The sequence below is a fragment of the Typopeltis vanoorti genome, chromosome 1 (assembly GCF_054136105.1).
Source record: "Typopeltis vanoorti isolate ZY-2024b chromosome 1, IOZ_Tvanoo_1.0, whole genome shotgun sequence".
NCBI classification, from domain to species: domain Eukaryota; kingdom Metazoa; phylum Arthropoda; class Arachnida; order Uropygi; family Thelyphonidae; genus Typopeltis; species Typopeltis vanoorti.
Genome location: NC_143549.1, coordinates 188,556,700 through 188,572,435, shown reverse-complemented (window position 1 = coordinate 188,572,435; position 15,736 = coordinate 188,556,700). Strand labels below are relative to the sequence as shown.

Below are 15,736 nucleotides of genomic sequence, written 5' to 3'. Positions count from 1 at the left end.
AATACTACTGTTTACCCACCTCTGGATGCAATTCCTAATTAGCCTTTCCAAAATGTTGACCTCATCAGAGATGCTGAATGGTCTATAATTTGCTGCAACATTCCTACCTACATGCTCCTATATTAGAATTATCTTGCTTTTCTTCCAGTCATTAGGAATCAGACATGTGGTAAGCCTCAAGTGGAACATCCAAGTCAGGAAATGGTAACTCTCTTGCACAACTTCTGCATCCAAGTGGATATCCCATCTATTCTGATTGCTGTATTTGAATCAGACACTAGTACTTCCACCTCTATTTTTTTTTTTTTTATCTACTTTACCTTCGACATCCAGAGAGCCAATGAATAAGCTACATATTTGACTCAAGTGAACTTAAGACCTCAACCAATTTTGACCTTTATTGAGGTCTCATCAGTGGGAGCCAGATCCAGAGGTGGTGATACTAAGGTGGAAGTAATGGAGAAGTCAAATTTTCATATGCCAGTTGCCAAAAGGTGTCACACCTTATTATTAAAATTCTCTGGATTAGAGATAAGTTGATGGATGTTTTTTTGAATTGGAATTCGAAAGTCTCATCGGTGGGAGCCAGACCCAGAGGTGGTGATTGGGAACCAGACCTTTGGGTCTGGTTCCCAATGATGAGACCTCAATAAAGGTCAAAACTGGTCTGGGTAGTGACCCCTCCCTTAATGCATAGCATTTTATATATGTCCGCAAGGAGATGTGCTTTGCATTATGGGATACTAAGGCAAGTGATGAGAACTTATACCACCTTTGCCACGAGTTGCCCCAGTTCCGAAAATACTTCAAATAATGCAAACTGTTTGCTTACACTTGGATAAAGGATTAAACTAAATATATAATTGGTAGCATAGCCAAGTGAAAAAACATCCATTAACTTATTTCTAATCCTGAGAATTTTAATAATAAGGTGTGATACCTTTTGGCAACTGGCATATGGAAATATGACTTATCCATTACTTCCACCTTAGTATCACTACCTCTGGGTAGTGACCCTTCCCTTAATGCATAGCATTATGGGATACTAAGGCTATGGGATATAAGTGATGAGAACTTATACCACCTTTACCACAAGTTGCCCCAGTCCTGTAAATACTTCAGGTGCAAACTTTGTTTGCTTACACTTGGATCAAGGATTAAACCAAATATATAATTAGAATCATGGTTTTCACTTCAGACTTGTCCATGCTTTCTCTCCCCTCCAAAAGCATCATGTGCTATTTAAACACTTGAACATATGATAGAGAATCATTACCATACACCCACATAATTTTCTCGAATGTTTCGGTAGCACTGTCGTTCAATTTAACACAAAATTTAATCACAGTTCCAAGATTCTGCTTCTCTATTTTCATGACGAACTCACCAGACATGCATTTACTAAAAACATGAACTCAACAAGTGTTTATCCTACAGGTGAGAAACTGGTACTGATGCGACATACTATGTTATCGTTAGTTCAACAATGCTGCCAAATGTTGCAATAAAAAAAAATCTCATTACTTTTATGGTAGACCTCATACTTTTTTTTTTGTGTGCACTTTTTTACAGTCCTCATTCTTCCATTTAAGATATTTCAATAGTGTCCAGAACATTTTGCCACACCTATGATATTTTCTTACCAGTCTTCTTATGATTTGTTTAACCATTTTTAGGTGCCTTTACATTTTTCTATGTATTCTTTCAGAGCACCTCCCAACTTCAATATTTCTTCTTTTCTCTGACTGTCTCTAACTTTGAGTTTTCCATGATTTTTTTTTTTAACTTTTGCAGAAAACTTTACCACATTCTTCCCTGACTGAATTAATCAATTTTTCTTCAGATTTTACTGCTGAGCTTCCAAGGTTTGGATTGTGTTTTCACCCCCCCACCTCCAATATTGGTATATATTACTCTACAGTTTTACTTCTGAAAACTGCTTGACTTTGGTTATTTTTAAAATTTTGTATATATTTTTATTTTGAATCTAATACTGATTTTTATAACCTGCTTAAAACTATATGGTGACCACTTCCTATTTTAAAAGCAATGTATAATATTGTATCCTGAATCAACATAAAGATTTCACAGTCAACAATAAAATTGTAATTACATTTATTATTAGCTTTAACCCTTTTCTCCAAATTTTCAAAAAACATTTCTATATATGTCTTTCCTACTCTACTGTTCAGATCTTCTCCAATAAGGCTAGCATTTCTTTATGTTAGCTGTTTTCTCTGATAACTCCAAAAATTCCTCTGTAGAATTTTCTGTGTACTGCAGGAACAAATAATCATTTAAATCCCCATTTTGAAATATGACTACATCGCTCCACTTGAAACTGTCTTCCATTCAAAGAGTTTATCTTCATATTTAGTGTTGAATCCAGTATCTACTCCATTTCCCTGATCATTATTGCTCTAGCACATCTTGTTAGGGTAATAATGTTATTTAGCAGAATTTAGTTATGTTATTTAGCAGAATTTCACCTTTTGTTGGGGGGGGGGGGGGGAGATTCTGCTAAATAATATTTGTCTTGGCAATAGCAATTATGTCAATATAGTAGTTCTATAATTCTTCTGCCAGTTCCACTTCTTTTCTATTGATGCTTCTTATCCTAATGGTGCCTAGCTTCAATTCTGCAGATGTCGAGTTTGTTTTCAATAATTAACTTTATCACTGTTTATCACAAATCCCTGATTATCAATAGTGTTTAATCAGACAATACAAGGCAAGCACGACATTTCATTATACTGCACCATTATTTTGTTTCTGGTTTAAGCCAAAGCACAAAATTTGATCAGCTAAGTCCCAGATTGCCAGCTCATCCTCATTTGTTCAGTATATCCAGATGGATATCTACAAGTAGAACATACCATGAGAAAGAGATGACTGGACATTAGTAAGAATCGACTCAATTCTTGGAATTCTTTAAGCACTATGCAAATATCTCTGCACTGTTATCATGTCGAACCTTATGGAACTCATTTCACATAAGTTTCATAAGGTTCGTGTGTGTGTAATAGCAATGGCATGCATACGACTTGCCTAGTCACACATGAAAGTTTATTTTTAAATTATTTTATTCAGAGTTTGTTATTCTTAAAAGCATATGCAATATAGTTCCTTGAACCAAGCTTGGTTATTATGCAAATTAATAAAAAAGCATGAATTTACTAATTTACTCTGTTTATATTATTGTACATTGCATTATATTATGTAGGAAGTTCAAAATTTTAAGAATATTTAGTCATATAAACTTTCAATATGTGTTTAATACCAAATGCAAAACAATTTTGACAAAATTATTAAATTAGAAATAAAAACAGAAATTTATATTCACCTCTATAATGATTTAACCTTTGGTAGTATTCTTCTTCTCTTCGACAGTGATTATCATATCGTCCATCATGATAACGTTCATCATACCTTTCATAGGGATCATATCGTTCTTGTCTACTAGATCTTTCTGACTCGCTTAATCTAGATGGGGGTCTTTCTCGATCAGAATAGCTTTGTCTTTGCTTCTCAGTTTCTCTGCAATAGCGTTCTCGTCCACTGAATGATTCATTTAAAGATGCTCTGCTAGGTGGTCTAGACCTCTCTCTCTCCTGAAAATAATGCCTGTCATCATAATTGGAATATTTACGGTCTTCAAAAGAATGTCTACTCCACCTATTATCCCAGTGGTCTCCACCCTCAATTCTAGAATTCTGGGATTCACCTCTATTTTGAAATTCAGTTTCTCTTTGAAATTGTTTAAAAGATGTTTCACTAGATGCATTTTGATATCCACGATCTTGTCTCCACTTCTCAGAAAAGTCACGAGCTGGAGAATTAGAAAATCCAGATCTCTCATCTTTGGGTTTATTTTCACGTATACTTTTATTAGTTAAACTAGCATCCTTTAATGATTCTCTAAAGGAATTTTTTTCTTTAGAATCAACAAGACTATCCTTATCTTTTAGTTTATCTACATTTCTAGTTTTTTTAGGAGAAAAACTGGTGCCAGATTCATTTACAAGTTTACTAGTTTTTGAATTTGTAGACTGTTCTGTACTTTTCTCAGAACATAAAGATACATGTTCTGAGAGATTTTGGTTGCATGGAGGTGTAGGAGACCTGGATAATGAAGATAGCATCTGATGAATCTATAAAAAGAAAGAATTGAAAGGTGATTTAAAAAGCAATGTTTTTTAATTACCGTCCTCCATATTAACAACATTAATATGGTGGACAATAAATTTGTTCTGCATCTTTGTAAAATTACTCATTCTCAAAAGTTTAATCTCAGTTCTTGATGAGAACTTATGTTTAAAAGTTGAAGGGGCACCGATTTCTACACCGTGTGTGTGTGTGTGTGTGTGTAGAGTTGAAAAGTTTTAAACTCTGATATTTTAGATGAACTTGCAAATATATCCCTCCACCTTTATCTGACCATAATCAGCATACAGCACTGCATAATTTTAATAGCTCATTGACTATTATGTGGACTCCCACTATATGGTAAATATAGTCAAAATAAAGGGTGAGAGGGGAGGGTATAAATTAATTAAACAGAAATTCAAAACAGCATTTGTAGGAACCAGAAACAGTCTTTTAAAACAAATAGACTGTTATGGCATATTTCCTTTAGGACAGCAATGAATGTTTGGGTCTTTGGCAAGAATAGTCTGAAAAAGTGAATGAGTTTGATATAATGGTGTTTGCTATAACATGAGATGAATATTAAAAAATTCTGAGATGGCTACCTGCCATCTGGTAATATGTCACAATGCTGCTTAATTATTATTATTACGGGCAACTCCAAGGAGTCGACAGACTCATCAAGGGAGGCCCTAACATCATGTCAAGAACAACTATTCGTCTTTCACACAGTATCCATCATACCTCGCCTTAAACTCATTCACGGTCAAAGCACCCACAACAGACTCTGGCAGCTTATTCCACTCATTTACCACTCTCCAAGTAAAGAACCTAGCTCTAAAACCCCTGTTAACCACATTTTTGCCCAGCTTCCATGTATGGCCCCTAGTCCTCCCACCACCAGCCCTATTCTCAAAAATATCTTCTGGATTAATCTCATAGAAACCCTTCAGTAATTTGAATGTCTCAATCATATCACCCCTTTTCCACCTATCAACCAATTTTTGCAACCCACAAATCTTCAATCTGTTCTCATAAGGTTCATTCCACAGACCTGCCACCATCTTGGTCACTCGTCTCTGGATCCTCTCCACCTCCTCCCCATCAAGAAGAAACCCTGGCACCCATATCTGGGCACAGTAGACCAGATGGGGTCTTATCAGGGCTCGATATAGAGGAACAATAACTTGTTTGTCTCTGCTAGTTAAAGTATTTTTCAGTAACCAAGTGATTTGATGAGCTGTTTTAGCCACTTTTGCAATGTGTCCCCTAAACTTCAACTCCCTATCCACCAACACTCCCAAATCCCTGGCCTCATCAATCTCCTGGAGTACGGTTCCACCAATGTGAAATACTGCTGCTAATCTTTTCACTCCAAAATGCATAACCTTACATCCATTTTCCTTAGCCTAGTCCTCCAAACTATCCAAATCATCCTTTGTGTGAGGTCCCCCATCCCGTTCCTCGATGAGTTGGATAAGCCCTCATAATGAGGGATTAAGTACTATATCCTATGACTGTAACCTGTGTGTTCAGCCTCCAGAATATTTTGCCACCTTCCTGATATTTATTTTCTATGTTCTTACCAAAATCTTCCCAAGACTTTGGTTTAGATCTCTAAGCTGCGATCATTTTTGCTCTGACTTCTTAATAATACCAATTTCTTAATTTATAAAACCTCCAATTTAAAAGAGCCACTGAGGAATACAAAATCTGTTGATCAAAATTTGCAAAAAAAAAACATAACAAGCACCAACATTTAATGTTTGTTCAATTAATTTGTTAGATTAATCTAATTTAAGTTTAATTTTTCAATGTTGCTATCATATATATTACTTTGATTTTTGATAATCAAATGTTTCATTTTCCTTATTAAAATACTTTGATCTGAGTTTAATAAACCAAGACCCGTGAGACCATAACTTTTAAAATTTTGAAAAATCTAATTTCTTTGTTTAACTACACTAAGTTCACTTTGCAACATATTTAAGCATTCATTAGATTTGTGTTGCCTTTCCACCCTGTTGACAGCTTATTTCATGATTTATTGTAATAGACTTTGGGGAGTTATGGTAATTGAGAATTCTTACAAAAATCTACCAAGATCTCCAAATTAAAAAAAAATTTTTTTTTAATTTTTTTAAATCACGCCACATACAGGGGCACAAATGGAGCATACTGAAATTATGTAATGCAATAACTCTAGCTGAATTGGACTGAATAAAATTTGGGACTTTGAATGTACACAAGAAAATGTCCATAAGATTCAACTTTGGTTTAGTTTCATTCCGATCATTTTATTAAACATGATTTACTGATAATCATTTAATTAGTGTATTTTTAGTATATCATTCTGGATTTTACTGATTCATTGTATTTGGTTCATTTATTAATTTAAAATCATTTTTAAAAATGTGCAAAAACCAGCAGAACAACAAAGTGACAAAGAAAAAAAAAATGTGTTGTGGGGGGGGGGGGTGCAAAATAGATGTGAGAGAACAAAAATCTTTGCTCTGCTGAACAAAAGCATTACAATAACGATTTTGATGATACAAATAAAGAGAATCTGACATGTGAAATTTCCAAATTAAATCAAATTATCAAGGAGCTTAACAATCAAAGCTGTATAACTGGAGGAGACCTCCATGTAGCCCTTTAAGGAATGTGTAGAAAACCGAACATGGCTTCTGACCTAAAGTCCAATCTTCACCTTCTCGTGGTGCACTCTGTTGGGTATCTACCAAGATACTGAACAAAAGAGGATAGGCTGGCAATTTGGGATTTAGCTGACCAAATGGTATTCTTACTACTGGCTGGTACAACATTACAGAATTAGAACTTCATGCTGGCTGAGGTTTTGCTGGGTTTGGATTTAAGTTTTGTAGATCTAGAAAACACATATGCCAAGTGAAATGCTCTTCAAAATGCTACAGTTATATGCCATAAATAGGACATTATATTGAGCAATACACAGTCTCTATTTAAAATGTAAGTCAGTAGTTAGAATTGAAGGATAGGAAGATGGTTTCATATTAAATCCGGTGTGTGACAAGAGAAAACATCTCCACTGTTATTCATTATCTATATGGATCACATTATGAAGGAAAGTGGTATTAAATCTGATATCAAAATTGGCAATTAAAGAGTTAATCTTAACTCTTTAATTGTACAGTAAAGAGTTAATCTTAACTCTTTACTTTATGCATATGATATTTCTGAATAAATAAATCCAGTACAAGTCTACATGATTCCCTTAGTACTGTTGTGATAAATTTGGTATGAAAATCAGCAATAAAAAGATAAAGACAATGAAAACCAACTATATCCTGAAGGGTGAACCTATAGAACAAGTAAAACATTTCAGATAATTAGGCACAATTTTTAGTGAAGATAGTAAATTAAATATTGAAATAGACAACAGAATTAGTAAATCTGGTATGGTAGGAAGTCAGCTGAATAAATTTATATGGAATAAGAAAGAAAATTAGCTTTAACTAAATTAGTTGTACATAAGATGGTGTTCAAACCAATTTTAACTTATGGATCTGAGCACTGGGTTAGAAATAAAACAAATCAAAGATTGATTTAAAACTATTTTAATCTATTTTCTCTTTTAAAGAATGATCAAAGACTGGTGACCTCGGATATGAGAGCTCTGAGCAAGATTAGGAGTCAACATATGGCATCAATAGCAGTATCACATTAAAAATGAGGATATTAGAAAAGAACTTGCCATTGTCAGCATTCGGGAATGCTGACAATAGAGCTAATCTCAGGTGGTATGGTCACTTAAACAAAATGGGAGAGGAAATATTAGTGATTCAAGTGTTCTTTGCCAGGTTGGCAGGGAAAGACTTCAGAGGAAGACCAAGATGTAGATGGATTGATACAGTAAAAAGTGTCTTAAAAGACAGAAATATAAGATCTGATAATATTGGGATCTTAACAGATAACAGATTAATTCACTGATCGGAAGACAGTAATGGTATAAATTTTTCATGTAGTACTATCATAAGCACACTGTATACTCCCTGAGGGTAGATATCGGGAATTAATGATGATCAAATTTTCAGGCAATACATCAGGAGTTCAAAAAAGTCAAGAAACAATTTAAAAAACTCAGAAAGGGTAAGAAAAATAAGCAGAATAAGAAGAGACATGAAAGCATGGAAGTTAGCGAGATATCAATAAATAAGGTAGAATTAGAATGTAAGAAAAAAATAAAAGTAACATACAGTAAATTTGCTCATTAAATTTGTCTTGATAACAGTCACTACTTCAAGTAGTACTATCATAATTACATTGTATACTCCCTGTTCTTTGTATTTTCATAGAAACAAGCAATTTATGAGAGAGAGAGAACATGAAAAGAATATTGGAAGAAGCAAGATCAAAGAATGAGAGTAAACATTGTTAGTCTATGATAGTACTGAGTTAAGGAGAGCTATGAGAGCAAACAATTTGATGGGAATGCTATATAAAAGAAATGGGTATGAGTTTTGGGGTGGGAGTGAGTTTGATGGCAAAAGATACGTGTAAAAAATACAACCAGCACCTCAACAGATTTGGCATTAGAAGCCCAACAAAATTTATTTAGGTAAGACAATGCAGAAATTCAGAGAAACTAAATCATTATGGAAGGAATGGGAGAATGTGAGTTCAACTAAGGAATGGAAATGTAATAATGATATGAATGTTAATAAGGATGTTTATGAATCTAGTGAATAGATGGACCTATATGCTTTGGGTTCACACTTTTTTGAGTGTGCTTAGGGAAGGAAAAGTTGCCCAACTGGGTCAAACAGATTGCAGATGCAAATATATGAAAAAACCAAGAGATAACCTGTTATGTCTATAAAAATATACAGGAAGCATCTGGAACAATGGGTTGACTCTGTTGCCTTGATGTGGACTAAGATTGTCAGTATTGGTGAAACCTGGTTCACAGAGTCAGACATAATAACTGGAATTAAGTGTAAAAAGGGTATATTATTTTTAAGGACTGAACAGATATGGGGGGAAGGGATATCTTATTTGAAGATATCATTGTGGGCTGTCTGCTTTGTGGAAGAACACTGTTAGGTGATGTGCAAGTAATGCAGGCAGTTTACGTAAAAATATTTAATATTTAAAACTTGAAATTTTTTCCATAACCCTTTAGGAATAATTTGTGTAAGTTGGAATTTATATAAGTCAAGGTCTATGTCAACACTCCTACCACAACACTGGATGAAGAGATATGAAAAGGTTCACATGCTGTTGCATAACCTAGATAAAATTTGGCAATTAGGGACAGGTGGGATAGCAGCATGTATGTTAAAGAAAAGTAATGCTCAGCTGAAGTGGTAAGCCCTTGACCTAGATGTATAATTTGAGTCTCAGCTTAGGAAAGATCCCACCAAAATAGAATGAATGTATGATAGTCCAGTTATGCAAGGGTGGAGCAAAAACATGCCTAACTACCAATCTATCAGTTCTCTGGAGTGGTTGAGAAGATTTTAGAGAAACTGATAAGAACTTGCATACAGAAAGACTGATAGATGAGCTATACTTTGCAAAGAACAACATGAGTTTAGTAAAGAGAGATCACAACAATTTGCAAATTGCTTTGACTTCCCTTTTTTGACGTCCAAGCAATTTGCTCTTATTTTATAATAATGTTACAGATAAGTTGGATAAAGGGCATGGGTACATTATGATACTATTGTACTTTGGTAAGGCATCTGATAGAATACCACATGAAAGGCTATTGAATAAAGTGAAGGATATGGGATTGAAATAAACTACTGACTCGGATAAGTGAGGGGTTGGTGAACAGACAGGTATCAAAAAAGAGGTATATGGGAGATTTAAGAAGAGGAGTGGTGTATAACATTGATCAGTCTTTAGACTGATGTTAAATCTATGACACAAATGATAAGCAGGGAAATCAGGGATATTACTGATATCCAGCACTTAAGAATGATCTGAACAGGTTAGACCTCTGGGCAAATGATAATGGCTGTGAATTCAATGTTAGTTGTGTGTTGCGATGAAAATTTCAACAACACATTATATTGGTGGGATTATACTTGGATCTTGGGATATTGTGGATAAAAATTTTAAGTTTAAAGGTCACATAGCAAAACTGAAAATACAACTCAGAGGATAACTGTAATATTAAAACACTGTAATGTAAGACATTTTTATATAACGAAACCTGTGGTGAATTCACACTAAAAATATTTACGAATTAAATAGTCATTACTGTGGTTAATACGTGTGTTTTTTAGTGATTGTAATGTAAGGATAAGGAAGTCATTTTGCCTCTTTACAAGGCCTTGATAGCTGCACTAGGAATGCTGTGTGCAGATTTGGTCTCCTTGGTTCTGAGAGGATAAAGAAGCTGTAGAAGATCTGCAGAGAAGACTTACAAAGATGATATCAGGTTTACAGAATGGAGATTATGATTCTAAATTGACAGTATATGAACTATAGACATCTCTAAACTAGGGAGAAGTGATTATGAGAGGTCTATAAACTCCGAAAGGTTGTTATAGGATATCAGTTGATGATACTGTTCATTACATGGAAGGTGAAGAAGAAGAAGACAAAGGGGATACTGTGAAAATTAAGTTTGTGTGCAGCTAAGAAAAATTCTTCTCAATTCAAGCTAGATTCTTCTCGCACAGACCAGTGGGAGTAGAAGAGTCTACCTGTTCCATGTTGAAAGTTTATTTTTCACTTGGTTAGAGTATAATAAATTTAGTTTAATCCTTTATCCAAGTGTGAGCAAACAAAGTTTGCACCTGAAAGTATCTTCAGGACTGGGGTAAGGTGGTAACACCAGGGCACTCCTTGCAAAGGTGGAGCAAGCTACCAACACTCCTATCTCAGTATCTCCCATAATGCAAAACACATCTCCTTGCGGATATGTCTAATGTTATGCATTAAGAGAAGGGCCACAACCCAGACTAGTTTCGACCTTTATTGAGGTCTCTTCAGTAGGAGCCAGGCCTGAGTGCAAGGAGTGCCCTGGTGTTGTACCACCTTACCCCAGTCCTGAAGATACTTTCAGGCACAAACTTTGTTGGCTCACACTTGGATAAAGGATTAAACTAAATTTATTATGTTCCATGTTGAGTGTGAATGAATTTCATGACAGCTGGTGTATTGATGTCTGGCCTCTCTCAATAGGTCCTTGACTCCCTAGAGGTCTTTGATAATGATTCCACACTGGCTGGAGAGAATTTGACGAATGTGATATTTATGATCTCTATAAAAATTTATTACATCGTTTCAATTTCAAATGGATCATTTGTATTATCATCATCAAATTCCTGACATGTACCCTCAGGGGGTGTACAGGATAATTATGATAGTGCCACATGAAAAATTTACGCCATTGCTAACTTCCGATCACCAATTTTCCTCCAAATTAATCTGTTACGATCCCAATATTATCAGATCTTATATTTCTTTCTTTTAAGGCACTTTTTTACTGTATCAATCCATATACATCTTGGTCTTTTCTCTGCCAACCTGGCAAAGAATTGAACTCTGCTATGAAAGCTCACAGCTTTCATATCAGAGGTCGCCAGGCTTTGATCAAGTGTTATTTCTAACCCAGCACTCAGATCCATAAGTTAAAATTAGTTTGAACACCATCTCATCTACAACTAATTTAGTGTTTTGACTAATTTCTTTCTTAATCCACATAAATTTATTTAGCTGACTTCCTACATACCAGTTTTACTAATTCTGTTGTCTTCATATTTAATTTACCATCTCCACTAAAAATTGTGCCTAAATAGCTGAAATGTTTTACTAGTTCTATAGGTTCACCATTCAAGTTACAGTTGATGTTTTCAATATTTCTGCCTATTTTCATTGTCTTTGTCTTTTTATCACTGATTTTCATACTAAATTTATTACAACATTCAGCCAGACGGCGTCAGTGAATAAGCTACTCTATAACAATAAAATACTCCCGCATTTTATGATTATTGTGAAATCTTAACAACGGGTACTAAGGAGTGGATTAGTTCTGCACAAGCTGTAAGTACTTATAGTGCATTAAATCAGCTATCCTTCCAGTTCTAAATCAGCCACATGTAAACACCCACTATGACTACTGTATGAAGCAAAGATTACAGCAAAATAAAAGCCAACAAAGAACAAGCACCACGTGTCTCACCAGTGCAGTGCCATTGATAAACCCACAACATGCCACAGCTATAAAACTGGCGTCACAGATAAGAAAAATAAAAAGTATATTCTGTGAGTTCTGTTGCCACTGGCAGCATGCTTCCTGTACCAAAATAGATGAATTGGCACACAAGCTATTTATCAAAATCAACCAACCCTTTTTCTGCTCGCTGTGCCTCTCTTCTGTAAAACAACTCTTGAACATAGGTAAACGAGTTGAAAACCTCGAACAGTACATCAATACTATTTCACCTGAATTCTGCGACCTAATCACATCAACAGCATACAACTCAATGGAGGCCTAAAACAAAAAAAATTCAACACCATTATTTTGAACTTTCTGACGGAAAACAGAAAATCATTAAAAGAAGACATCAGCAAATTAGCAGAAAAATGCAACATTGAATCTAAAAATATCGTCAGGTGACATCGTTTCGGGCCTATAAATAAAAGAAAGGACGGAACGAACTTTCCATGCCTCATAAAAGTGACTTGTAACAGTCCGACAAGCACATCTAAATTAATAACAGTGATCAACAACAAGTTCAAAGACACCTGTCCCCAACTGCATATATGCTCGACCAGACCTAACATTCACACAAAGGGAACAAGGGCGCCATCTTTGATCATCAACTACGAGCAAGTTAAATTGGTGCAAAAATTAAGTGGCGCCATAGTAGCCACTGTGGAAACCAGTATGCAAGCATTGCATAAGAAATGTGCAAGATCCTTGTGGTCAAATATATGCCTCACAGAACCTTGTATGTCCACTTCATAAACATCCACGGCCTAAATTTCAACCTTAATAGTGTCTACCCCTTCAGTCTACCCCCCCCATATACAGTCTTTCTGGAAGAAATTCAAATCTCACCGCCCCACATGCAGCACTATTTATCTCAACCTTCCAAACTACATGCTCTTTTAACTCCTTTTGACCAAAGAATGGCATCTGCACATACGTCCACTCTGACATACTTTGCCAGAGAGTATCCAACCTAGAATCACCCCAACTCTGACCTTCTTCAGTTGAAAATATCCCTTCCCCACTTGGTCAAATTCATTTGCTGTCTTTATCACTTCCCCAATGCAACCAACTACTCTGAGCTCTTTAATTTCTTCTCCTTAAAAATTGATTTTCTCCAGTCCCACTTTACCAACAGAGAAATTATCTTCCTAGGAGTTTTAATGTCCACAACACCAGCTGGCTTTTCTCCTCCAGTTGTACAGATCTTGCAGGAAGAGATGCTGAAACATTTGCCATCACTAACGACCTTACACAACTTTCTCAGATGTCAATAAGAACACCAGATATCCTGAAACACTCCAGATCTCTTCCTCACCAATTACCATTCCAAAAACACAGTGAAAGTAGTGGGGCCCCTAGGTAATTCTGACCACAATCTAGTGCTCATCTCCTTCCCCATGCAACAATGCTTACACAGTCACTCCCATACAAGAGTAATTTGGCATCATAATAGTTCCAAGTGGGAGAGCCTCCACAACTTATCTCTGAAGTAATTCCTCAAAAGTGTTTCTCCAAAATATGTGCAAAGGCTGTACAAATAAAAACCAAACATACCATAACTCCATCCTCCTTTAGAGCGTATACTGAAGCCCAAAATAGATGCAGAAAAACAATCAATGCTTCCAAAACTGAGTTTGAAAGAGCAAAAAGCAGAAAACTAGCAGCCTATACAAATGGCAGTCGAGCCTTTTGATCTCTTGCCAAAGTAATTAGCCATAACTTCTGCCCAACACTATTCCTACCCCTATCATACCCAGATGGCTCTATTGCATCATCACCCAAAGAAAAAGCCAATCTTCTGGCTTCACACTTTGCTTCCAATGCATGCATAATTGACACTGGTAAATGCTCCCTATATCCTTTTGCCAGAAGGAGATCAGAAAAATACTGTCCAAATTAGACACAAAAAAGTCTCCAGGCCCTGATTGCATTCCTTCAACTGTCCTGAAAGTTTTTGCACCAGAACTGACTCCTATCCCATATCACCTGTATATACTCTCTCACTCCACTGGTATGAATCCCACAACCTGGAAATTAGCCTATATTCAATCCATTCAGTCCTGTCTAAAGTAATGGAAAAAATCATCAATTCCTAACTCCTACACTACCTTGAAAGCATCCACCTAATAAACAGCTGCTAGTATGAATTCCATCGCAAGCCGATCAACAGGAGATCTGCTCACATGTCACCCATCTCTGGACAAATGCCATGGAGAAGTTTGGTGAATCTCAAGTGGTTGCAGTTGATATCTCCAAAGCTTATGACCGGGACTAGCACAAAAGCTTAGTAAACAAACTACCACCGTTTGGTCTGACTCAGGATCTCTGTAGTTGGACTGCCAGCTTTCTGTCTGGACACACACTGTGTGTGTGATGATGATGATGATGGATGAATCCTTATCCTCTCACCATTTAACTAATGCCAGGGTTCCACAAGGTTCTGTCCTCTCACCAACTCACTTGCTGCTATATATCAATGACCTACTTAAGTGGACCTCCAACCCAATATACAGTTTTGCAGATGACAGCACATTGTACTCCTCCCTTTTATTTGATAAACCATACTCTACACAATTCACCTCAACCTACAGAACATCAACCACCACCACCACCGCCCTCAATTCTGATCTCTGGCCATTCTCCAATGGGGTTCAGATAACCTCATCAATTTCAATGCTAATAAAGCCCAGTTCTGTCTTATTTCTCATAAAAAAGAACCGTTTTTTTCTCAGTATTCTTTTTGACGATACCCAAATTTCCAGACAATTTGAGATTTCTCTTCTTGGAATTAACCTGACATCAAACCTCTCCTAGCATAAACACATCACAACCATTGCATCCTCAGCTTAAAAACAACTAGGATTTCTCTTTCGCTCAAGATGTTACTTCACCCCTGAACAGCTATTAACATTATACAAATCGCCCAGCTATTGAATACTGCTCTCACATATGGAGTGAGGCCCTAAAAGCTACCACAAAATGCTTGACAACACAGAGGAGAGCAATTAGACTTATTAATAACCCATCTCTTACCAACTCATCCTCCCCCCCACACACACACACACTTTCGCACAGACGTTTGGTTTCCGCAATATGTATATTCTACAAATATTTCCACGGGGAATGCTCATCAATTACCCACTTAGTACTAAGTTCATCGGAACACGTGCAGCTGATGCTCAACATCCCTTCACAGTGCACCTTGAAACAAACAGAACAAGTTCCTTTTCCTCTTCCTTAATCCAAGGAATACAATACACAGTCTTTCAAATCAAATAAACAAGTTTTTCCTTTCTCAACCTGCTACTCATATAGAGTACTAATGTACTATAGGTTGTAATAAAAATAACACTGGGTTTGTTGGTCATAAAGATACTA

The 15,736-nt window shown here is 35.9% G+C and overlaps 1 protein-coding gene across 1 annotated transcript in view; it reads right to left on the bottom strand.

Annotated features, from left to right (window-relative positions):
• Sec16 (endoplasmic reticulum export factor secretory 16) overlaps nt 1-15,736 on the bottom strand; it is a 627,195-nt gene that overhangs the window by 432,943 nt on the left and 178,516 nt on the right. The window contains exon 10 of the mRNA XM_090400384.1: nt 3,344-4,151. Coding sequence (XP_090256510.1) covers nt 3,344-4,151 — 808 coding nt within the window. The remainder of the gene's footprint in view (nt 1-3,343; nt 4,152-15,736) is intronic.